Source organism: Theropithecus gelada, chromosome 15, assembly GCF_003255815.1.
Source record: "Theropithecus gelada isolate Dixy chromosome 15, Tgel_1.0, whole genome shotgun sequence".
Classification (NCBI taxonomy): Eukaryota; Metazoa; Chordata; class Mammalia; order Primates; family Cercopithecidae; genus Theropithecus; species Theropithecus gelada.
The window spans coordinates 41,198,955-41,225,193 of record NC_037683.1 but is presented as its reverse complement, the minus strand read 5'-3'; the positions used below and the strand labels follow the sequence as shown (position 1 = coordinate 41,225,193).

General features: G+C 42.6%; 1 protein-coding gene across 3 annotated transcripts in view; it reads left to right on the top strand.

The window, feature by feature from the left end:
- NR4A3 (nuclear receptor subfamily 4 group A member 3) overlaps window positions 1-26,239 on the top strand; it is a 43,877-nt gene that overhangs the window by 3,968 nt on the left and 13,670 nt on the right. Inside the window, exons 3-8 of one of the 3 annotated variants that reach the window (XM_025360708.1) lie at window positions 895-966; window positions 2,190-3,142; window positions 6,851-6,980; window positions 7,443-7,615; window positions 18,769-18,968; window positions 21,583-21,761. In XM_025360708.1, the coding sequence (XP_025216493.1) occupies window positions 936-966; window positions 2,190-3,142; window positions 6,851-6,980; window positions 7,443-7,615; window positions 18,769-18,968; window positions 21,583-21,761 (1,666 nt within the window). In that variant the 5' untranslated portion in view covers window positions 895-935. Of the gene's footprint in view, window positions 1-100; window positions 967-2,189; window positions 3,143-6,850; window positions 6,981-7,442; window positions 7,616-18,768; window positions 18,969-21,582; window positions 21,762-26,239 lie in introns of those variants that run through there. The other 2 variants (XM_025360709.1, XM_025360710.1) reach the window with 2 other exon arrangements.

Below are 26,239 nucleotides of genomic sequence, written 5' to 3'. Positions count from 1 at the left end.
AGGTACGAAGGCACGACCCTTTTCTCCTCCCTGGCCGAGGGAAGTGGGTGGGGGAACCACACACTCGGCGGGCAGCGTGGTCGATCTGCCCAGTGCCAGGACAGTGACGGCTGGCCGCGAATTTCACAACACAGGTGGCTTCCTCATGGGAAGCTCCTCTGTATACCACACCCTGTTGCTACTGAGTGGAGCAGCCAAATTAAATTAAGCTTGCATTGCTCAAAATTAATTTTCCTAAGAGAAATACAAATACACCAATAGATTAGGGTATATTACACATTTTTATTTCATTTTTGCTCTTCTTTTGTAGTCAGTGTACACATGTAAGAGTTATGGAATCACTTAGAGCAATACTGAGCATTTTCATTTATATACAACTCAAATCATTTGGGTGCAGAAGTTTGGATGATTGAAGCTGGGAGGGAAGGAGAAAAGCATTTGAGCTGAAAACCAAAGAGTAAATTTGAGTTTGGTGAAAGAACAGATTGCACGTTTGGTTTGTACCACCTCTTTACAAATTTGTTAAAGGAATACTAGGTGCCAAGCCTGTGTGGGCACAATAGATAATGCAGATAAATAGAATGCAATCCCAGCAAGCTCATCTTCTAGAGAGAAACCTCAGAAGGACACAAATAAGAGCAATAGGAAGGGACTGGCCAGAAAGAATGACAGAAAAGACTAAGGGAGAAATCCTAGAGGTGCTGAAGGGAGAAGGAGAATAGATGAAAGATCAGGCAGTGTTCTTTCTTTTAAATGATTAGCCTTTCATTTCATCCCAGCAACTGGACAGCAAGATAAGTAACTGGACTTCAAACTAGTGAGTGTATTTTTAAGGCCCTGCTTGTTAAAGAAAAGCTTGAACTGGCCTCTCCTCATCACTGCTTCTTCCAACAGGCCCTCATCACCTTTTTTCAAGTCAAGATTTCATCCCATACATGCATGACTCAATCAGATTTGGAAATGTGGGTAAGAGAAAGATGTCAAAGGAAATGTGAAGTATTCACTTCTCTATTAGTCACACCTTTTACACCATAGACTCCAAAGAGGCGTTAAGCACCTGGTTTTCCTTTGGCTCAGAAAAACCAACCACCAGAAACCACCGTTTTTTTACCATTTATATTTAGCCATAAAGAAAGGAAAATATTTAGATAAATCATCCACAACATCTAATAATTCTCAGAGCCTTCTCACTTAGTTCAGCCTCTCTGAACAATAGTAAGCACCCTGGATACCAGCCACTTTGGGGGCAACATAGTCAAACTGGCAGAGAAATCAAGTCTATTCAGAAACTGCTTTTTTCTTTATCGGTGTACTAATTCTAGTGTCATAAGGAAATACCAATACTAACTTGCCTATTATAATAGTTATAAACTGTTATCACAAAACAGCCACTGATTTGTTTTATTAGTTAGAATTGGGATATATATGTGTGTGTGTGTGTATATATATATATGGGTGGGTGTTTTGTTGCAGCTGCTGATCTTTTTCTTTGCAGATGGTATAAACTCCCCCGAGTCCATTTCCTGGGCCTATGTCCCCACCTAGCTGACTGAAGTTATCAACAGGGGTCCAGTTTGTGCAGGCTGCTAGCCCTATTGGAGGAGTGGGGAGGGGGTGGGAGAAAGCAACCACAACGTGTGTGGGCAGCCTCAATTGGCACTCATAAAATGTTAGAATGTCAACTCTCTCCCTTGGCCACTAAATCTCTCACAGGGTAGCTTTTTTTTGACTAACTCAGGTTTACAAATCAATGTGTGTGCCTTGGGGGACCAATGGCCTCTTTCCCCCCAAATAAACCGCTGGCTTTCTCTTTGTCCTCCTAGGTTATAGCTGAGGAGGCCACTCCAATTAGTTTACAGGACTGAACGCCTCTTTTTAAAAACATCTGTGAGCTTATGAGGAAAGACTTCAAGTTTCCCAAATCTGGTGGAGGACAGGGCAAGGGAGGGAAGATAGGCACAGAGGTCCACAGGAGGTCAGGTTTTGGCACCCCTTTGTCAAGAATTCAGCTTCCTTACTAGGGATGAAGTAAATAAGTGTGGGGCTTTGTGTCTGTGCTACCAGGAGGAGGACAGGATGACACTTCCTCTCTATTTCCCAGATTAGAGAACAGTGAACTCAGTGCTGCCTGTTGGCTAGAAAACAAGTGTTAACTTGCTTCTGAGAGACCCTTTTCTCGGTCCCTGCAGATATGCCCTGCGTCCAAGCCCAATATAGCCCTTCGCCTCCAGGTTCCAGTTATGCTGCGCAGACATACAGCTCGGAATACACCACGGAGATCATGAACCCTGACTACACCAAGCTGACCATGGACCTCGGCAGCACTGAGATCACGGCTACGGCCACCACGTCCCTGCCCAGCATCAGTACCTTCGTCGAGGGCTACTCGAGCAACTACGAACTCAAGCCCTCCTGCGTGTACCAAATGCAGCGGCCCTTGATCAAAGTGGAGGAGGGGCGGGCGCCCAGCTACCACCACCATCACCACCACCACCACCACCACCACCACCATCACCAGCAGCAGCATCAACAGCCATCCATTCCTCCCGCCTCCAGCCCAGAGGACGAGGTGCTCCCCAGCACCTCCATGTACTTCAAACAGTCCCCACCGTCCACCCCCACCACGCCGGCCTTCCCCCCGCAGGCGGGGGCGCTATGGGACGACGCGCTGCCCTCGGCGCCCGGCTGCATTGCGCCCGGCTCGCTGCTGGACCCGCCGATGAAGGCGGTGCCTACGGTGGCCGGCGCGCGCTTCCCGCTCTTCCACTTCAAGCCCTCGCCGCCGCACCCCCCCGCGCCCAGCCCGGCCGGCGGCCACCACCTCGGCTACGACCCGACGGCCGCTGCCGCGCTCAGCCTGCCTCTGGGAGCCGCAGCTGCCGCGGGCAGCCAGGTCGCCGCGCTGGAGGGCCACCCGTACGGGCTGCCGCTGGCCAAGAGGGCGGCCCCGCTGGCCTTCCCGCCTCTCGGCCTCACGCCCTCTCCTACCGCGTCCAGCCTGCTGGGCGAGAGTCCCAGCCTGCCGTCGCCGCCCAACAGGAGCTCGTCGTCCGGCGAGGGCACGTGTGCAGTGTGCGGGGACAATGCCGCCTGCCAGCACTACGGCGTGCGCACCTGCGAGGGCTGCAAGGGCTTCTTCAAGGTGAGCGCTCGGCGTCCCCTCCCCTCCGCACCCAGACCCCTCACTGAAGGGAGCTTCTAAGTGGGTTTAGGAGCATCCTTGTTCTTCCCTGTTTGAGAGCTGTAATCGGTGCATCGTGCTTTATTGCAGCCCTTCCTAGCACCTTCACATCCATTTTCTCAGGGACTTTCTACTGAGGTCCATGTACAGCAGGCCGCCCCAGACGGACTCCGAGGGGTCCGTGAACCTCCTGGCCGGACACTGCCCTATGAACATTTTTCTGGAGAGCTTTCAGCAGAGTCTTAAAAGGACCTGTGACTTCGAAAATGCAAAAACCTCATTGCTTTGTCTGTCCATCCAGGGTGTCTGAGGGGATAGGGTGTGCATACCAAGCCCTGGACATTTGTGTCTCATTTAATCCTTACAGTAAGAGCTGGGGCTCTAGAGTCAGACACATCCAAGATTGAATTCTGGCCACTCACTAGCTATTTTTAGTAACAGTGTTTTAAAGGTAGATATTAATTATCCTTGTTTTGTAGATGAGGATGTTGAGGTTTGAAGAAGTTAATCAGCTGCCTCAGGACACACCTTCAGAGAAGGGAGATGGAGGCAGGGTACCAACCCATGTTTGTGTGACCCCAAAGTCCACTCCCTTTTCACAGTTCTGCAGCTCTGGGAGACGGGACAACTGTCTTCTTCTGTGGAAAGAGGCAGCTCTTTCCATAGAAGATAGAACTTGGGGTCTTGTGTCCTCTAGGAACCTTTCCCTACCTCTGTACCATATACGGTGCCAGGTGTAGACATAGTTCATTCCCTCATAGGCCTAACGGAGAAATTTTCCAGTGGGAGGGCCATCAGCCCGCCCCATATTTTACCCACGAGGAAGCTGAGGCCTGGAGCGGTGAAGCCTTATGCAGGCTGTAAGCAGTGATTTAGCTGCCCATGAGATGTTTCCAGCTGATTTCCCCTGACTCCTGAGTTCAGTGTTATTTCTGCCACTTAGGGAAAAGACCTTGCTCTTTTGCTGTGCTACCTTTTGCTATTGACTCCCAGACTTTATCAGACACTTACTTCTGTGCCATCCTTCTCACTCCCCACCCCACTGGCCATTATTTCAGTCATTTACAAACCCACACAAATTATTCCCTATCCTCTAGTGCTGGACAGGGTAGAGAGAAAGAGGAAGCGGGATGCTGATTGGGTAACTTGGATTTGGGAGGCCAATAGGATATATCTGTGAGCACACCAGAATTGGAGAGAGAAGATTCAAATAGAAGACCTTAATCTTCCACCTTCCAGTTGTATCATGTTGGGCATGACCCTTCATTCTAGGCCTGTTTCCGTATCAGTGAATAAAACTCAGAGAAGGGCTGTGTATTCAATGAGATGAAATATATATGAAAGCGCTTTATAATCTTTAAAGGGTTATACAAATAGTTCATTATTAAACAAAAGCTATAAAGTATTTGTAAAAATACACATTTGTGGAGGGATATACATAGCAACAAGCAACAGTTACTTTTGATCTTCAGATACTAATTATATCACTACTTGAGTTCTGCAGATAAACAAGAAAATGTTTGTGGAAAAACTGCAATATGTTAAGTGCCATACAGATATTTGGGATTGTGATGTTTTAAATGCAGAATCTCGGTTATTTTATTTTATTTTTTAGCCACTGAGTTTAGCCATTTTTTGTCTTAACTACTCAAGCTTTATCAGAGCTACTTTCAAGTAACTGCATTCCTTTAGCAGATTTGATTTTTACAGGATTTCAGTGGAAAATGCTGAAGGACCGTGAAACTGGCAGCAGAAGAGGGAAAAGAAAAAAACAAGAATTATGAATAATCTACAAATATAATTATCCCTAAATAATTGAGAGTTGACCAAAATACCAGAGTGGTAATACATTCTGAGTCTAGAAATGTCAATTAAGTGTTCCCCAACAGCTTCCCTTTTCTGCAGCAATCCCTTGAAAACAAATCTATACTTGAAAGGGTGGGGGCAAGATGGGGGAGAACCACCCCACAGATCTGTTAATTAAGGGAACCGGAGCAGGTTTTACCCAGTGGCTTTCTACCATTAAATTGAGTTCTTTAAAAATGTGACATGAAGTGCAGTTAATGATAGGAATTCGGTGATTGAACCATAACGATCTCTCCCTGTCCTTAAACTGTGCACACACACAAATGTACGAAAGGCTTCAGGTTATTGGGAAAATGTATACCTGAAGCAAAATGCCATCAGCACTCAAATTGGCATACAGCCTTGAGGATGATGGCAAGAAATAGAGTGTTAGAAATTACTGCATGTTCAATGAAAGCTTTATTCAGGAAATACACGTTTCCTACCCTTACAGACTGCTAAGAATTTAAATGCTGGAACCTCAGAAGTATGCCTGTGTTTCAGAATTTTGCATTTTAAACTAAAGTCACCTACTATGGCGGGGGAGACATGTCTTAGACTTGAGATAGGTTGGCTTTGTTACATTAAGTTTTATATAAGCAATCTAGAAACTATCCCCTAAAATGAAATTAAAAGGTAACAGGGTAAAACTGAAACATGGGGGTTGAGAATGACTGAAAGTAAAGGTTGAAAGTGAATCTAGATATTTGAACACAAAATAGATCATGAAGCCCAAGTTACCTGGATTTATTTTCTTTTTTTTTTTTAATGCAGCCCAGGCTTCCAAAATAAATTTCAACTTTCTGCTCTATTTGGAGTTGTATAGATCCAGGTAATTTCTGAATAGTTTCACCCTAAGTGGTAAAAATACATTCATTTGCACATATGTTTTCAATTTAAAAAGCAAGCATTTGTTTAAATTTGGAGGATGAAATATGTTTATTTCTCCATGTGTCATTTCCAAATTATATGGATTCTGAAAAATCCAACATCATTTTTCTATCCAAGCTTAAGTTTTATTATGTTTTTTACAATATGGTTATTGAGTCTATGTCAATAGACATTTATGAAATGACCTATTAATAGGAATTTTCACTGAAAATATATGGCTCTCATATATCTTTCTTTGTCTCTTTTTCTTTTGTCCCTTGAGGTTTTTTGTTTTCTTCCTTGGATATAATAATGCTTTGTAATAACTGCTTTTAAGATTTTGCTTTGAAAAGTCAGGAATGGACTGTTTATCATATATGGTCTTTAAAGATAAAATAAGCTATACAGGTTGATTAAGTGAATTATTTTGCATTAAAACATTATTTCCTATATGTTTTAATTAGAAAAATCCTGATTTTGCTTTTTATGATTTCATCTCTGTTGGGTAACAAGGCCAGTTACTGTGATATTTGACTTACAATAGTGATAGCAAACAAAGTACATCCCAGATAATTTTGATTTTATTTTAATAAGGTCAGCAATAATCAGGGGAGTGGAACAAGTAGAAAATTGTTCCCAAAGGGATATTAAAAGTGGAGATAATCTAATTCTCCAAGATATGATATGTTGACCTGGTAATTTCAGATATGATTTTATCATTCAGAGTTGGGTGTCTCCTGAGACTTGCTTTAGAACAATCTGAGATGATTTTCATTGTCAGCGGCTAACACTAATAAAATTGTTTTTCCTGCAGGCTAGCGTGTTAGGAAATTAAATTTATCGAATTATACGAATTGCACTGTCGCTTTTCACATTGTAATTAAAATACATCTTGTCAGGTCCTACCTCTTTCCAGAAACTATCAGTTGACTATCTTGTATTATATTTTCTCAGAGAACAGTACAGAAAAATGCAAAATATGTTTGCCTGGCAAATAAAAACTGCCCAGTAGACAAGAGACGTCGAAACCGATGTCAGTACTGTCGATTTCAGAAGTGTCTCAGTGTTGGAATGGTAAAAGAAGGTATGGATATAATGCTTTTTACGCAGTTTGCTTATACGTATTCTCAGAAATCACTGAAAAAAGTTAATATTTACATTGGGATGGTGAATTTTACTAGTTCCTTTTTCCTTTCAACATTTTATTTTTATCATATATATCTACATTTTAAAATAACTTAGGACTATTTATTCTAATTTCTCAAAATTAATAGGGGACTTGTATACATACATCTTTGCTCTATTTAAGAAGGAGACTTTTAGGGCTAATTCATTACCAAATGTAAATATGGGTGGCTTTTATGCTGCTTGTTTCAGCTCTCGTGAAATCATTGTGTGAATATTATTCCAAACTTATTACCACTTTTAAACGGTTGGTCTCATTAATGATTGCTCAACTGTAATGTGTTTTTATTCCTTTTTGTGATTTATGGTCATTCAGTCCATAATCTTTGAAGATTGTTTTCTTTGTCTCTTTTGGCATCAGTTGTCCGTACAGATAGTCTGAAAGGGAGGAGAGGTCGTCTGCCTTCCAAACCAAAGAGCCCATTACAACAGGAACCTTCTCAGCCCTCTCCACCTTCTCCTCCAGTCTGCATGATGAATGCCCTTGTCCGAGCTTTAACAGACTCAACACCCAGAGATCTTGATTATTCCAGAGTAAGTTTTATGATTTCCTTCTTTCAAATGAATGATCAGGGTCTCTTATTTATGGCTACTAGTAATAAGAGTTGATTGAATGATTTTGTGTCTGGCATCATGTTAGACACTTTTCATACTTTTTCTATATTTCTCGCTTCATTTAGCAATTCAATGCATCCATTGCACCAAATAATTTTTGCCTTATTGAATCTCTAAATGCCTTAACAAATGACCTTGACAGTGCTGCACCTGTCATACACATTGTTGCAGGATTCCTGGTGGTTGTGCCAATGAAAATCTGCACAGGCGAACTACAATTTGTAGATTTCTCTCATGATCTAGACAAAGTGACTACTGTTTTTTTTCATATTGTGTTCAAACCATCTGGGTGAGCCTCAAGTTATTCTTAAGCAGTTTATCCAATTGCATCAGCACTGATTGACCTGGTGCTTATTCAGAGGGATTAGACCATTGGTGGAGAGGAGCGAGCTCTGGCTGTGACATCAGATGTCAGGAGGACTCGGACGGAAAGCCACCTCTGCTGCTTCCTGCCTGTGTCACCTGGTTCCTGCTTTTGGCTCTCTCCTGCCTACGGTGGAGATGATTACAATATTTAACCTCAGAGGGGTGTTCTGAACACCAGTCGCACAAGAATGATGGTTGTGAAAACGTTTTTAAGACCATAAATGATTGGTGTTGTTATAGTTAAGTCAACCAAAACATATCAACATTTTTATTTCCTATGGGATATAGTAAAATCCCATCAGTCTGAACCCTGTAAATTCCTCAAAATTTGGATACCACAGAGAAGAACCATGAGAAAGGGTTTTCTGAGCAAATGAATAAACAGCTCTGTAACCAATTTCTTTAAAGGACTTAGAAAAGCAAACTTCTAGCAAAACAGGGTCTCAATGACTAGGGAAGGGAAGGAAAAAAATATCACAATTATTGAGCAGTTTCTATATGCTAGACATTGTGGTACATTATCTCATTTAATCCTTTAAACCACCATGAACAGTAGGCATCATTATCCCTCCTACTTGAAGAAAAAAACAAAACAAAACAAAAAACAACACCTTAGAAATACAGCTTGCACTCAGATAAAGAAATACCAGTCCAGAGGCCCCCAGTCGGTTGATCTGTCTTGGTAGCTACTACCAAACTGCCCTCCCCAGGTCTAATCAGTGTTTCAAGCTTCTGGCTGAATGGCTGGCAAACAGTGTGTGTCCCTGCTATGTGCCCTTCTCTTAGGTTGCAGTGTTGATAGAAATGATTAGTGTACCTGCTGTGATCCTCTTTCCCTCTTCCCCACCCTCATTATAGGCTGCGAAGCCTCCTCTCTGCACCTGATCACAAAACATCATATGAGAAGCATGGTAGATCCTTAGCATCAAAGGCTGAGGACTCTTATTCTGATTATAAGTAGTGGCTCTTGACTACAATCAAGTCTCAAATAATAGTGTAAGAGAATAAAGCAGAATAATAAAACTAAGTTAACAGTTTAGGCTTCTTTGGAATCACGCAAGCCTAGATGAAAATCCCAACACTGTCATTTACTAGCTAAGTGACCTTGAGCAACTGATTACACCTTTTGATTGCTCAGTTTTCTCTTCTGTGTTGTGGGGTAATAGTAATATCTACTTCCTGGGGTTGTTTGTGAAGATTAATTACAATTATACTTGTCAAAGCTTTAGCGCAGTGCCCTGTATGTTATTTCCTTGGCCAAACTTTCTTACTCTGCCATCTGTTGAATGTCCTAATGAGCACGAACACTACACGTTAGGTGTCATGCAGAACACTCTTGAGGTAAGTATTATGATCTCTATTTCACAGATAAGGAAATTTAAACTGGGAGAATCTAAAGCGCTGACTTGCCCAAGGTCACTGACCTAATATGCAGCAGAGACAGAATTAGGAGCGAAGTATATTAGGAGCCAAGTGTATTGAACCTAAAATCTGTGCTCCTAAATACCAGCCTTCACTGCCTCTCTACTTCCAGTGAGAGTAGGTGCTAGAAAAGTATGCAGAAATGAAGAGTTCTCCTCCCAGAAGCACCCTGGCCTCTCCATATGCAGTTCATCTGAATTAGTGAAGCTTCTTAGCACTGCCTAGGCTAAGGCTATAGCACGCAATCTGACATTGTTCCAGGGCATTTGAAAGCACAATAGATGGTCACTTCAGATAATTTAGGCCTCAAAAGTGATTTTTTGGCCCCCAATTATCCAATTATGAGTCTACATGGCCTAATTAGTCATTCAATGGCAAACCTTTCCCAGCACTTTGAGTTGTCCCAGCTGGGAACTGTCTCCACACTGAAAAATCAATCTAGTATGTTTGCTTGCCTCTGCACCATTCAGTCTGTTAGTCTAGAGTCATCATCCTCATCAACAAACATTTATCCAATTTAATTGTTAGCTTTGTCCAAAATAGCAGATTGACCATGCCAGAGTCTAGGTCACATTGGTACTACCTTTGGGGCCTGGCTCAATTTTGCAAAGCATATTTATTTTAATTGCATTATTTTGGAATCAGGTTGAACCTCATAACTTGGATTCCCCTGCTTTTAGATAGCATTACACAATTATCAAAAATTGGACCCAAATCAACTAAATTAAAAGACTTTTTAAAAATACAGTGAGTTTTCATCAAAAACTTGGATGAAAGCATAGGAGCATGCTGATCACATTTGCAAATGACAGAAAGCTGGGAGGGATCGCTAATATGATGGATGTCAGTATCAACATTCAGAGTGATCTCGACAGGTTGGAACAGGAAGGGCTGAAACCATCACAAAGAAAGTTAACAAAAATAAATGTGAAGCTCGGCATTTAGAATTTAAACAAATGGGAGAGCCTTGGCTTGTCAGTGGTTCATGTTAAGAAGATCTGGGGAGTTTATTCCATATACACTCAAAATGAACCAACAAAGAACGTGTGTGGTAGAAGGGAGGGATGCCACATTACCTTCAGCTGCAGTAGTAGAAGTATGGGACCAGACCCAAGTTGATGATGGTTGCATGGACTCTGTCCTGTCAGACTGTACTTCACAGATTGAGTTCAGTTCTAAGCTGGGATTTACTGTTTCTGGGAACTTGTAATGAATGACTGGGGGAAATGGAAATATGTAGGCAGGAAGGGAAAAGATTTGGTGAAATTGGGTCACTCTTTTGTCCTGTGGCAAAAAGAACTATTCTCCCAAAGACAGATCTGGAGAGAGAAGGAGGGGGGCCTCTTCCCACTCACTTGTCTAATAACAAGTATTGACCATACTAGCTGCTGTGGAAGTGTGAGTTCATCAACACAAGGAGTAATTAAGGTAGTTTTAGTTTTAGCTTTTTGGGGAACCCCCATACTGTTTTCCATAATGGCTATACTAATTTACATTCTCATCAGCAGTATATGAGTGCTCCCCTTTCTCTACATCCTCACCAGCATTTATTTTTTGTCTTTTTAATAATAATCATTCTAACTGGGATGAGATGATATGTCCTTGTGGTTTGGATTTGCATCTTCCTGTTGATTTGTGATGTTGAGCATTTTTAAACATGCCTGTTGGCTATTTCTATGTCTTGTTTTGAAAAATGTCTATTTAGGTTTTTTACCTATATTTTAAATAGATTATTTTTTCCTGCTATTGAGTTGAATTCCTTATATCTTCTGGTTATTAATCCCTTGTCGGATGGATAGCTTGCAGATATTTTCTCCCGTTCTGTAGTATTTCACTTTTTAAATTGTTTCCTTTGCTGACCATCACATATATTCTTACATAATTTCACTAAGGCTCTAGGTCTGTGTGGTATTATTTATGGTTTGAGTAATTTTCTTAATACTGTCATTCACTGAAATTCAATTTTCATAATACCTTCCTTCTTAAAGTTTTACATATACAAATTCATAGAACTAGAGTGACCCTGGGATCATCTAATCCAAGTCCCATATTTTCAGAAAAGTAAATTAAGGCTTAAAGGGGTTAACTGGCTTGCCTATTGTCGGTGACAGAGTAGAAGACAAAATCCAGATCTCATCACTCAAAGTAGTATGTTTCTATTTTATCATACTGTCACTTCTATTTAATGACAATTTATTATATTTTTGAACATATAAACTTTATTAAATATTTTAAAATTACAATAATGGTAATATATTTCCATAGGGTTTTTTTTTTAAAGGCAAACCATTTACAAGTGGATAAAATGAAAAACGAAAGTCTCTGCTTCATTTATAGCTGCCTGATCCCACTCCTTAGCAGTATTTTAGTGTGTATCCATAATTTATTACATTATAAATAAGAATTTTCGCTGCCAACTTTGAGAGTTGATTTGAGCCCTACAATTTATTAAAGATGCTAGATTCCCCCAATGAGTCAGGTCAATAGAGAAAGGAGGAAATGTGTTGCCAGCCCAGTATGTTTTAATCTTCATGCACTAGCATGTGTTCCTTTAAGGTAGTAAGTGAGCAGTTTTCTCCATTTGTGGGAGTGGGAGGTGGAGGGGTTTTGTTCCAAGTCACAGAGGAAATGAATGTTTTAGAGGCCAGAAAGAGCTCCTGAGTTCTGTGAAGCGTTCCTGGCTCTGGGACCTTCAGTTCTCCTTTGGGCCAAACTTCTCTCCCTCAAAAGTGAGCTCAGATCATTGTACATCAGTGCAGTCAAAACATGTCACGTTTGATTTGTCTCTCCTCAAAATGTTGCTATTCTCTGCACCACAGTTGCTTTTAATTTAGCCATACAAGTATGTATAGATACTGGGCTTGGCTTCAGAGCCTGCATAATTACTAATGAGAAAACATACTTAGTGTCCTCATTAGTTGATCATTTCAAGTATTTTTCAGCATACTAGGATGGTTTTCTGGTAATCAGTGCCACTTAATGGAGTAACAGACTTGCAAATACAAGAGATACTGCTCAGATAAAACCAGGCACCAGCAAATGGCATTTAAATGTGTTCACAAGATAGCCTATGAAACAATGTGGCTTAAGACACATTAGATCTACAAGGTAAACAGAATGAAGCTGCAAAAAGAGTGGTTTCATGAAGCATCTTAGAAGACCCTCTCAAATTGTTACCAATTCACTAGATGATTTCAGGCCAGTTCCCGCTCCTCTGTGGGCCACAGTTACCTGATCCAAATGGTAAAGAGATTAAGCTAAATCCATTCCCATTATCTCCTCCAGCCTTCTCATTCCCTGATATTCTGACCATAATATTAATACCTGCTGTAGTTCCACTATGAGTACAAGTCTGCATTTCCTAAAACATGGTGCCCAGACTGCTCCTACCAGAAAGAGCTGGGGTGTTTGCTTTAAAATGCAGATTCCCAGACCACACCCTCTCAGACATACTGAATTAGGACTGGGAAGAAGGAGAGGCAGGCAAAAATCTGTATTTTAAAAAGTGCCATTGGATGATTCTTTGGCACACTAAGGTTTGAGAACCATTGATGTAGTTTATAATAACAACTCCATTTTACCTTGAATTTTCCAGCTTTTCATGGGATTGAGAAGGGATGAGCAATAGAGATATAAATTTTCCTAAAAGCAATTAATTCATTTGACAAATATTTATTGAATGGCTGCTAGGTAGTAGGCACTGTTCCAGGGCAATGGACACATTGCTGAGTAAGGCAAAGCCCTTATCCACGTGAACCTTACATACCAGTAAAGGAGAAAAAGAGTAAAAAAATATACAATTGCAGTGATGTCATTGTGGGAGGAGAGGTGTCTTTCGCTTTTTGCTTTTTGGAGTGGGGGGCATAGAGTTAGATCAGCAAAGAAAAATTTGGGGGGAAATATATTCATTGCCAATTGTTTTCATTGCCAATTTTTAAAATGTCACTTTTTAAAGTGTAAGAACCTAAGAATATGTATACATAGTTTGACTTATACAATGATCACATCTAAAATTTTCAGAGCTATAGTTGAGAAAAGTAGCATTTTAAGGGGAGAAAAACGTGTCCTTAGCATAGTCTACATACTTAGCCAGGGCTGAAAGTGAGATCGAGTAAATATTAGATTCCACTCTGCTGTTAAAGCCTCACATCACTAATTTTTGAGGGGTGGTGTTTTCCATGAGTCTCACTTAATTTCCACACAAATATCTCATTTGGGGCCTGGGCTGTTGCTGAAGTCTGGCTTGTGTAGCTGCATTACTGCCATATGAAACACGCAGACCCATTTTAGTTTAAATAATATCCATTGCTGTTGTTTGCAGCTCTAGACTCTCATTCTTGGTGCTTCAGAGAAACCTTCCTTAGGCATTGGCTGTCAGTAAATGTAATACCGTGTCTTTAACTAGTGAGAAAGCCAGAGTTCTGACAGATCAAAATAACACCTATAAGATGAAAAAAAAAATTAGTATAAACAGGAAAAAAGTTCATTACAAAAAATCTTTTTGCATTTGACCTATGTTCGATTGGCATGATCAGTAAGCAAATATTTCTAGATTTTCTTTGTCAAACCCCAAACCTACTTAGCCCAGAGACAGAGCAATCAATGTAGGGCAGCAGAGATGCAGAGCTGGGGGTCCAGTCCTTCCAACTCTAGGACCAGTATTCATTGGTTGAGGTTTTTCTAAACTGGTAGGCCAGGCAGAGAAAAAATCTAAAATGTTTTGTTCCATTCCTTTAAACCTGATGTCCAACAGAGGAGATTTTTCTTTTCCTCCAGCATTGGATGCTGACCCTCTAGTCAGCCCCAAGTTACTGGTGGCTCAGGCTGAATTCACTTTGGCTCCAAAATTCTGAGACTTGGATCAAAACCACTGCAGGTGAAGCCCAGAGGATCTGGCTGGAGTCTGGCAGGCCAGGCCGGCTGGCTTTCCTGCTTGCTGGGCTCCATCGGAGAAAATACACACACAGGGTGGGCAGGGACTTCACTTCCCTGTGTGCAGGAGGCATGAAATGTGAGCCCAGCAGGGGCAGAAGCCTGCAGAGGACCCTGGGTGAAAGCTACATGCTCTGGTGGATTCTAAACAAATATTGGAAGCAGAGAGATTGTTGAGTTGTGAGCCACGGATTCAGGGGAGTCAGCGCAGGAGGTAGCTGTCAGATCCATTCTCAGGGGAAACTATTCATTCTTTAGTATTTTTCTCTCCATTTAACCCACTGTTTTAAAACAAAATAATGCTGAATCAGTGTCACGTTCTGGGCAATAACATCATACCTGGTGTGATTTAGCAATATTTAGAATCATTTAGTGCAAGAGCCAGACGGAATCTTAGGGATCAGCTAGTCCACTTATTCCTGTTCCAGAGGCTGAAACTGACTCAGAGCAGTTAAGTGACTTGTCTAGAATTGCACAGAAAGTCAGTGCAGAGCCTGGACGAGGACCCCATGACATGCTGCTTGGTCCAACATACTTTCCTTTACTCCCACTCATTTGGGAGTTTCACAAGTAGCTCCCTCAGCTTTTGAAAGGGAGGATCTGCCCTGAATTTCATTCTGCTCTTGGAGAGCCTGTGGAATTAATTATTAAATAGATTTATAAATAAGGAGAAAATAAAAAAGAGAAAAGTTAATTCCCTTTTCCTCACTCTCTTCCAGTTAAGAGTCTGTATGCCGGCTGGGCACGGTGGCTCACGCCTGTAATCCCAGCACTTTGGGAGGCCGAGGCAGGTGGATCACAAGGTCAGGAGATCGAGACTATCCTGTCCAACATGGTGAAACCCTGTCTCTACTAAAAATACAAAACTTAGCTGGGCGTGGTGGCACGCACCTGTAGTCCCAGCTACTTGGGAGGCTGAGGCAGGAGAATCGCTTGAACCTGGGAGGTAGAGGTTGCGTGGAGCCAAAATCATGCCACTGTACTCCAGCCTGGCAACAGAGGAAGACTCTCTCTCAAAAAAAAAAAAAAAAAAAAAAAAAAGAGTCTGTGTGCCAGGAGGTAGTGGGAAGTGTCTATGACATAGGATCGTGCCGCCATGCTTCCTTCTCCTGGACTTTGCTCCCATGGTCTAGCACAACAGAATATTCAGGACTTCATGGAATCCCAGGCACTGTGTAGGATTGTTGGGAACAGAGGAGCCACGATTCTGAACTGGACCAGATGCTATAGGATCTTATAACATCAGGGCTGAAAATCAAAAACTTTCTACTTCTACCCATTCCATTTCATAAATATGGAAGCTGAGGGATGGTGATTATTTCAGACATCATAACTGCTATCAATATCATCACTGTCATTTGTTAATCATGTACTATATATCAGGCCCTTCACATATGTTATCACATTGAATCATCACAACAAAATTTTGAGGAAGGCCAGGCATGGTACACCTGGTAATCCCAGTAGAGATTGTAGGGAAGCCCAGCCAGGTGGATCGCTTAAGCCCAGGAGTTCAAGACCAGCTTAGGCAATATAGTGAGACACTGCCTTTACAAAAAGTTTTTAAAAAGTTAGATGGGCATGGTGGTTCCTGCCTGTGGTCCCAGCTACTCAGGAGGCTGAGGTGGGAGGATCGCTCGAGCTGGGGAAGTCAAGGCTGTAGTGAGCCGCGATCACACCACTGCACTCCAGCCTGGGTAACAGAGCAAGACCCTGTCTCAAAAAAAATTTTTTTTTGAGGAACGTATCCCCATTTTACAGAGTAGAAAACTGAGGTTCAAAAAAGTTAAATGATGCTACATTATTTCACATATTAGGGGCCAGAACAAAATTGAGATTAAAGACCCAATTAAATAAGCATCTCATTTCCTCTCACCTAGGTAGCTCCACAGTAAACACCTAGTTGCTTATTAGCTGTTTCTTCTCCAACCAGGTTAGGGTATTACAGCAAACCTAAGCACTCTTCTGACTATTCTTTCATTGGAAAAATATTCAGCAATTATTTATTGAGGTATAATTATGTGCCAGTCACTGTACTGTTGACAGAAACATAGGACCAATGAATATGTACCTGGAGAGCTCCAGTGAGAATAAAGCAAAATGCTTTTTAAAGATTTCATAGGCCAGATGCGGTGGCTCATGCCTGTAATCCCAACATGTCAGGAGGCCAAGGCAGGTGGATCACTTGAGGTCAGGCGTTTGAGACCAGCTTGGCCAACATGGTGAAGCCCTGTCTCTACTAAAAATACAAAAATTAGCCAGGCATGTTAGCACATGCCTATAGTCCCAGCTACTCGGGAGGCTGAGGCACTGAATCGCTCGAACCCAGGAGGTGGAGGTTTCAGTGAGCCAAGATCGCACCACTGTACTCCAGCCTGGGCAACAAAGCAAGATACCATCTCGGGGAAAAAAAAAAAAAAAGGTTTCATAAACGATCCCACCATCTAGTAACATCAGACATACTTAACAGCTAGGAGGGGTAAAACTTGAAATCACAGGGTCAGCATAAGTCCTGGCTGTACCACTGTTGGTTGTGTAACTTGAGAAAATCTCTTAGCTTCTCTGAGCCTCAGTTTTCTCATCTGTAAAATAAAGATTAAAATCCTTACCCCATGAGGATCAGTTCAGAAAAGGAATGCACAATGATGCACAGCCATGTTAATGTGTAGGAAATGATGTGCCTATTTACGTGTTTCTGCGTATCTCTTAAATCTCTGTGTTGTTGGCTGTCCCTTGATTAGTATCTTGCTGTATCAGTCTTCCTCTCTGCAGCAGAAAAGTCTTTCCTCCCGTGATTCAAGAAAAACTCTGGTTCTACCAGAATTTCTGAAAGCTGGGTGAAGACTTTATTCCTACTTATATCTTTCTGCTCTTTGGACTCTCTAGATCCATGCTGTCCAATAGACCTCCCCTCAGTGATGGAAATGTTCTATCCCAAATTTGGCCACTGAACACTTGAAGTATGGCTAACATGACTGAGGAACTGAATTTTTAATTTCATTTAATTTGTATTAACTTAAATAGCCACAGTCCTGAGTCTAATGGCACACAGCTGCCTGGGTTCTGCCAAAGAGACCTTTCCTTCCACTACTTCCTGGTTGGTTTTATCTCACAGAAATCCATCAACAGCAAGCAAAAATCATTCTTTGTCTTGTTGATTATTTCTGCAATTCCTAAACTTCATTGTATATGAGAATCACCTGGAGATCTTGATTAGACAGTTTGGTGGGCCAGGCATGGTGCCTCATGCCTGTAATCCCAGTACTTCGGGAGGCTGAGACAGAAGAATTGCTTGAGTCTAGGAAATCAAGACCAACCTGAGCAACACAGTGATACTCATCCCCAACCCACGCCACCATTTCTACAAAAAAAAAAAATTTTTTAATGTTTGCTGTGTCTACCCCCAGAGTTTCTAATTCAGTAGGTCTGTGGTAGGGCCTGAAATTGTCACTTCTTTGTTTGTTTGTTTGTTTTGAGACAGAGTCTCGCCCTGTCACCCATGCTGGAGTGCAATGGCATGATCTTGGCTCACTGCAACCTCCACCTTCCAGGTTCAAGCAATTCTCGTGCCTCAGCCTCCTGAGTAGCTGGGATTACAGGGACATGCCACTACACCCAGCTAATTTTCATATTTTTAGTGGAGATGGGGTTTCACCATGTTGGCCAGGCTGGTCTCGAACTCCTGACCTCAGGTGATTCACCCCCCCCCCCCACCCCCCAGCCTCCCAAAGTGGTAGAATTACAGGCATGAGCCACCGCACCAGGCCGAAATTGTCATTTCTAACACATTCCTGGCTGTTGCTGATGCTGCCAGTCTGGAGACCACACTTTGAGAACCACTGGGTTAACTTAGTATCTCATGGGGAGACAGCTGTGCCATAGTGAAATGAGCAGACCCTGGAGATCTACTTGGACACAAACTCCTGGGGCAGTAGTTCTCAACTGAGCTACTCCACTTTGGAGTCACCTGGGGAGCTTTAAAAATTCTTGACCCCTAGGCTCCACCCCAGACCAATTAAATGAGAATCTCTAGGCGCAGGACCCAGACAAGAGTTGTGTCCTTCAAGCTCCCCAGGTGATTGCACTGCACAGTCAAGGGTGAAAACCACTTTGCTAATTCGACTTAAGCAAATTTCCTTGTCTATTAAGTGATACCAATAAAATTTGCTGTATTTGTATCAGAGGGCCATTGTGAAAATCACATGAGACTATGAATGTGAAGGGGTTTTATAAACTGTGACACCTAAAAGTAAGAATTTAGGCATTGATGGTCTTGGAAGGGCCTGTTTGCAAATGATACTATTATCCCCACTGAAGCAAGATAATGCTGCTCTCTCTGGTTTGCATTCTAGTACTGTCCCACTGACCAGGCTGCTGCAGGCACAGATGCTGAGCATGTGCAACAATTCTACAACCTCCTGACAGCCTCCATTGATGTATCCAGAAGCTGGGCAGAAAAGATTCCGGGATTTACTGATCTCCCCAAAGAAGATCAGACATTACTTATTGAATCAGCCTTTTTGGAGCTGTTTGTCCTCAGACTTTCCATCAGGTAATTACTACTATTTTATCTTCAGTCTACTTCCTTAGAAGAAGCCTGAAACCTTCTGTGTTTGTAACTGAATCATTGGTGAAATGTTTTCTCAAGAAGCAAATGTGAAATATGATCAGGCACTAAAAAAACTGAGCAATAAGTCATGGAGGGAGCACTAGGCTTGCTGCCAGAACCCCTGGGTTCTAGTCCCAGTTCTAATGTGAACTTGCTGTCACACCCTGAGCAGGTCACTTGCCTGACCGGAAGCTCAAATCCCTCCTTTTTAAAAGGAAGAGGTTGGATTTGATGATCTCTTGAGGTCCCTCGCAGCTCCAACACTCTGTGATTCTGGAAAGATCCTCATGGTGCGTTAGCTATTTCCTGGGAGCAAGTGTTTGCTTTGGAACATTGTATTTACCTCATGGGTTTCTGTTTAACAAGTTACTATTCTAGCACACCTGATGGGGCCCTAAAGAGTTCCCACACGTTCTCAACCCCCAGTTTTATTCCAAGAGAACACTCTTAGATAGAAAGATTTAGTCCATCCTATCATAGTCAGTGACACCAAACACAAAAAGGAAAAGTGATTTTTCAAAAACATAGAACCTTGGAAGCTCCTCTAGTAAGTTCCACGTGTAAATTTTTTAAACTTTATTTTATTATTGTTTTTATTCACAAATAGCCTGTTTAACTCCATCTTCCTTGCTTCCTTTCAGTTATATATTTTTAGGAGATGATACCGACTTTATACCAAATATCAGAAAAATCCATCTTTCCCCTCTTTCTCTTTCCTGCCATCCCCTCCCCAATTTCATATCATTACCAGAAACTCCTGTTTAATTTTTACGGTGCAAATTGCCAGGCCTCATTGCCATCTATTTTGGTTTGGTGGACTGTGGGAGAAGTCCAGAAGTCTGCATTTTTAACTCATGCTTTAATGATTCTGATGCCATCAGATTCTGATGTCATCAGGGTCCATGTTTTATATTCTGAGACTGAATCATTCTGTCCTGTGTATGCCTTCTGTGACGGGATCAGTAGGAGAGATGGGGTGGAGTTACAACTAGAGTGCCAGTAATAGCTTAATTTGTAGCCAATCTAGTGTACACCAGAGCTGAGCCAGCAAGGTGACTGTCATCTATTAGACATGCAACAAAGGATTAAGTAGACTGTAAACTCCATGCAGGCAGGTGCCATGTATGTCCTATTCACCATGTTTTCTCCCAGTGTCTGGCTCCAGGAATAACACGTGCTTCAGGCTCAGTAGACACTTGGCTGAGTGAAGGAATGAATGAAGCTGTTCATCCAAGAAGCAACACGAGATTATTTGACTTGTGAATACAACAGGCCAAGATAGATAAATTTGTGGCAAGAGATTTGAAAGTTAAAGGAAATCTAAAATTAAAGGAAGAACCACATATAATTCAGCCCATTACTTGTTATACCCAATACTTGTCAAACCGTCCTGTGTACTGGGCACCATGCATGGGCTTTCAAATCCTTTCTTTTATTTAATTCCCTCAACATTCTTAGGAGGTAGCAATTAGAATTTTTGTTTTATAAATAAGGAAAAAGAAGTCCAGAGAGATTTAAGGAGCACCCAAAGCCACACCCCTAAATGGTGATGTCCACGTGGAAGTTCCAAGGCACCTTTCATGAAAGAAAAATGAGATGATGATAGACATAACGTAAACTATCAGGACAGATTTAAAAATAGCCCTCCACAGCCCCAATGTTAAAAGCAGAGAAGGTAATACAAAATAAGGACTTGTTTTCTGTTAGGCCACCCTTTAATTTGTGATAGACTTCTGGCACTTACAGGGACTTGGTTTTTGTTTTGTTTTGTTTTGTGTTGAGACAAAGTCCCACTCTGTCACGCAGGCTGGAGTGCAGTGGCACGATCTTGGCTCACTGCAACCTCCACCTCCCGGGTTCAAGCGATTCTCCTGCCTCAGGCTCCCGAGTAGCTGGGACTACAGGTGCATGCCACCAAGCCTGGCTAATTTTTATGTTTTTAGTAGAGACACAAAATGTTGCCACTATGTTGCCCAGGCTGGTCTCAAACTCCTGACCTCAGATGGTCCACCCACCTTGGCCTCCCAAAGGGCTGGGATTACAGGTGTGAGGCATCGCACCTGGCCAGGGACTTGGTATTTTTAAAGTTTACACAATGGAATTGTAGTGTCTAGCCTCAGGCCTTGGCAGTTTTTTAACATTTAAGAAAATCAAGGACAAGCCCTGTCTCAGGAGCCCTGGAGGGAACAGTCTCATGTTCATTGCTGAGAGAGGGGTGCACTGGGCTTCACCTCTGTAACCCATGAGTGCCTGCTCCCCCATGTCCTGTTCCAAGGAAAGCCAGTAATTGATTCTACTAATAAGACAGCAGGTGCCACAGCCCATATCTTCCCCTGGGCTGATGTTCACTAAAGACATTAGCATAGACAAGTGGTGCTAGTTGTTTATCCCGGAGAACATAGTCTTATTCATTTTGAGTATCTGGGCATGCTTCATAGCACCACACTGGGGTCCCAATGCTGCCCCATGACTGTCTGGGTGCCTGTGTGTCGTAATGTTATCATGTTGGACAGACTGGACAGACCTGTTTAATGTTTCTCTTCCTCTCACCTCCCAGGTCAAACACTGCTGAAGATAAGTTTGTGTTCTGCAACGGACTTGTCCTGCATCGACTTCAGTGCCTTCGTGGATTTGGGGAGTGGCTCGACTCTATTAAAGACTTTTCCTTAAATTTGCAGAGCCTGAACCTTGATATCCAAGCCTTAGCCTGCCTGTCAGCACTGAGCATGATCACAGGTAAGCACCACCTTGCCAAAACCACATCCTCATTTCTCTCCTTCCCTTTGTTATGGTGGGCCTTGACCACCACATACACCAGAAAAGTGGGAAAATAACTACCATTTTTTCTGAAATCTGTCAAGTTTAACCTAGTTTAAGCAAAGAAACATGCATCTATAATTTGTTGTCATAAACTTCTAGGAAAGAGAATCCATAGTCTATTGAATTGTCATTGTCAATAAGCCCAATATATGAAAATCTAACTTCCTACCGGAGATCTGTGGACAGTGGGACTAGCTGCTTCAGGGTTTGTTTGTTTTGAGACAGGGTCTTGCTCTGTCACCCAGGCTGGAGAGCAGTGGTGTGATCATGGCCTAGTGTAGCCTCGACCTCCTGGGCTCAAGTGATCCTCTTACCTCAGCCTCCTGAGTAGCTGGGACCATAGGCACACGCCACCACACATTTGGCTGTTTTGTAGCCCTGTTTCACCCTATTGCCTAGACTGGTTCAGAGTTCTTTTTACAAAGCCTTTCCTAGGAAGATTACCTTACCCAGCCCATTCCTGTGGAGCAGAGGTGATGAGGTTTCCCGCGTCCCCAATTCTTGGCTAGTGACCTAAAGTAAAACCAAAACACTATAGACATATCAAATACAACTTGATTTAATAACTTTGATTGGCAAAGGACTGAGAGAAAGCAAAAATGGCTCAACACAGCAGTTTTTATTTTTACTTTTTAAAATTTTATTATCATTATTTTTGAGATGGAGTTTCGCTCTGTCGCCCAGGCTGGAGTGCAATGATGTGATCTTGGTTTACTGCAGCCTCTGCCTCCTGGGTCCACGCAATTCTCCTGTCTCACCCTCCTGAGTAGCTGGGATTACAGGTACTTGCCACCACACCCGGCTAATTTTTGTATCTTTAGTAGAGATGGGGTTTCATCATGCAGGCCAAGCTGGTCTCGAACTTCTGACCTCAAATGATCCACCCATCTTGGCCCCCCAAAGTGCTGGGATTCCTGGCATGAGCCACCACACCTGGCCAACTGAGCAGTTTTTTAACCACAAGCATAAAACATATTTGATTTATGCCTGTCTCCCTCTGTAGATCTCTCTCTTTCTATCTTTTGGGAGATAAAGGATCCCAAGGTGGGGTGGGATGGAGAAAGGCGCATGTTGGGCAAGGGAAAGAATATCATCTCCCCGTGGCCATGGAGGACCTTGCCCCAGCTCCCTTTGCCCTGGGGGAGAATTTCCTGTTAGACCTCATTCTTTCCGGTCAGACTGGGGCCTGGAGAGGTGGTGACAGAGGGTGGGGGCTCCAGAAGTGGCCAAATGAGGGGCTCATCCTTGTCCTTTTGGTCAGACACAAGCATAGGCTTGGCTGTTGAACTGAGAGTTCAAGTTCAGAATAATATGCTCTTGGCTATAGAAAACATGTTTCTCAGGCAGGTGGTGAGTTTCCAGAGCATCAAATGCATCCTCTGGTACAGATGGCCCCTTCTTTCTGTTTCACTGGAAATGTACATTGGTTTGCCCAAGCATTGTTCACTTGTATTTCTTGGGATATCTCCTATTAGCTAAAGTTAGATGCATCTGTGCCTTAAGAGGCTAGGCTGGTTCGTCATTTGATGGTTGACATGCAGGCAAAGACAAGCAAATGGCATGGCTGCAGTGAGGACTCAGACACTAGCCGTTCCTTCAGTATTCCAAATGGAAACTGACTTCCTCTTGGTCTTTGGTCCAGGATGAGAAACTCACTTTTTTTTTTTTTTAAATGGGGCTGCTAGACTTCCAAGAGAGCCATTAACGAAACAAAAACCAAGGCAGTCTCAAAGAGTATGGATTCCATTTGGAGGGCTTTCAAATGGCATACTGGAGCATCTGAAGAAAGTAAACAGATTTAAGGCACAAGTATATTACTTCATCAGGACTGGAAGGAAACTGGTTCAAGGCTGCCTTTGAACTGAAGCTCTTTAGTTCAATTTCAAAACCATTCAGCAATTCCTAAGTCAGTTAAACATTCAAAACTAGAAAGTATGGAGTTTAGTTCATTTTAAAAAGACAAAAACAAAAGTCTAGATCCAGCTTTGGATTCCCACAAGTAAAAGCAGTACATTGCTTCATCTCTATGGGAACAAGTGTTGAGTCTAGTTAATCAACAAATATTCACTGACCTAGGCACTGTGCTGCATGTCATTGGGTTTTCAGAGATGATAACACACATCCCTAGAGGAGATAGGCATGCAAAGTACTACAGTTGATGTAGGGTGTTGAGTGCCACTATGGAGACAAGGGAGTGAGTTTCAAGTGCCCAGAGATAGCAGGTGGGGGTGGTCTTCTCAGAAGAGATCACAGGAGCTGGTCCTTTGTAAATGCAGAGGATGTCTCCAAGCTAAAATGGAACAAGTGAGAATCCAGGCATAAATAAACATTTGCCAAAAGCCATTGAAAATATGGCTAAGTTTCAGAAAGGAAACAACTGAAAATTGGAGTGGCAGGAGATGTGACTGTTCTGATAGGTCAGCGTGAGGCGGGACATGAAGAACCTTCCGCGCCTAGGTGAGGGGAGCAGAGTTTATCTTGAGCACAACAAGGATCCACAGGTTTTGTCCAAAGGAGCCTGATGGTCAGGTTTGCATTTTAGAAAGATTTACCGGCCGGGCGCGGTGGCTCAAGCCTGTAATCCCAGCACTTTGGGAGGCCGAGACGGGCGGATCACGAGGTCAGGAGATCGAGACCATCCTGGCTAACACGGTGAAACCCTGTCTCTATTAAGAAATACAAAAAAAAAAACTAGCCGGGCGAGGTGGCGGGCGCCTGTAGTCCCAGCTACTCGGGAGGCTGAGGCCGGAGAATGGCGTGAACCCGGGAGGCGGAGCTTGCAGTGAGCTGAGATCCGGCCACTGCACTCCAGCCTGGGCGACAGAGCGAGACTCCGTCTCAAAAAAAAAAAAAAAAAAGAAAGATTTACCCTGTCAGTGCATTTTGGGCACAGATTAGAGTGAGAAAGAATCTAAGAGGAAAAAGGTCAGTCCAGGTCTGAAAGCCATGATTCAAGAGGATGGCCCATCCCTGAAAGGCCATATCTTTGTTTCACTTTTTAAATGGAAATTGACAAATATCTAAGAGGCCAGGATGTGTGGGTGCCAGGAAGACCCAACCTGGAGAGACTGGGCAGTTCAATACAGAGAATATAGAGTAGAAATTAGGAGAAGGGTGGTGCTGGTCCTCTTTCTGCATTCCATTTGTTCTGTGCCCTGCAGTTACAGCTGCTCAGCCCGCTGCCCATTTATGTGGAGATTGGCCGGGGGAGGAGGCAGTTTGGCATGGCAGAAATAGCCTGGACTTTGGAATTGAGCACACCCAGATTTTAATCTTCAGTCCTGTGTTTAATAAATAGGTGCTCTTTGGGAACACATTTCAGTTCTCTGAAATTCAGTTTTGTCATTTGTAAAATGGGGATAACCATGCCTATTTCATAGGGCAGCAGTGAGAATTATAGAAAATTCAGTTGGTGATGTAACCAAACTGGATTCAGGATAGGCAACTCTGAATTCACCTATGGTCCCCCTTGGAGTGATAGTGACAGAGTCCAAGTTAGGCATATGCCTTACCCTGCCCCTTGGAAGCATCAAACTCAGTGGCATGAGGAAACAGGTGGTGGCTTTAGAAGGCAGTATGTTTGGTGACAGTCTCCTTGGATGCTTGAGAGAGAGGCTTAAAGGAGGACAGTGATATTAAACTAATTAAGCTGCACATAATGAGCACTTACAATAAGCCAAGTGAACTACAGTGGTGTCTTTGGGCCTTCCCGAGCGGGTAGCTCCCTTTCCTGCCTCATTCCTGCTGTGGTTTTAGCCTACAACAAAAATAAGCCCTCTTCTCTCATTTCTGTACATTACAACACTCTTTGTGACTTACTGGTTGAAAGTGGGTTTGATAAGTGTGAAAATATCAGGAAATGGCAGAAAAGGCGATGCTTGGGAAACAGTGTGCATTGCTGTGGATATTAATTTTCATTTGAATATGAGCTGCCATGGATCTTGACTTCTGAATAAGCTTCATTGATCATAAAGGGTGATTGTGGAGTAACAGCTGGGCTATTTACATTACAGAATTCATCCCAAAATTGTCTTTTCTTAAACCACAGAGGAGAGCTCATGAAAAGGAAATGGCATCTTAGAAGTTTAACTAGGCTTGCTTCCAGGAAAAGTATTAAGAATCTGGACAGTATTGGTGGTTTGCACAAACATGGCTTTTTTTTTTTTCTGATTCTTTTTTTCTTTGTCCTCCTCCTCTCTCTGTACCCCCTCATGAAAAACTAGGCGGTAAAGTGGGGCAGGAAATGGTTTCATTCAGATCACTCTCCTTTCCTGCAGTAAATAGGGGGTTCCCCACAGTGGTTGGTTTTCAAACGTTTTTCAGGTTCCCTGTTTATCTACCCCAACCATTACCCTTTGCCAGTGCTGCATCTCTGAAGTAATGCAAGTGGTTTG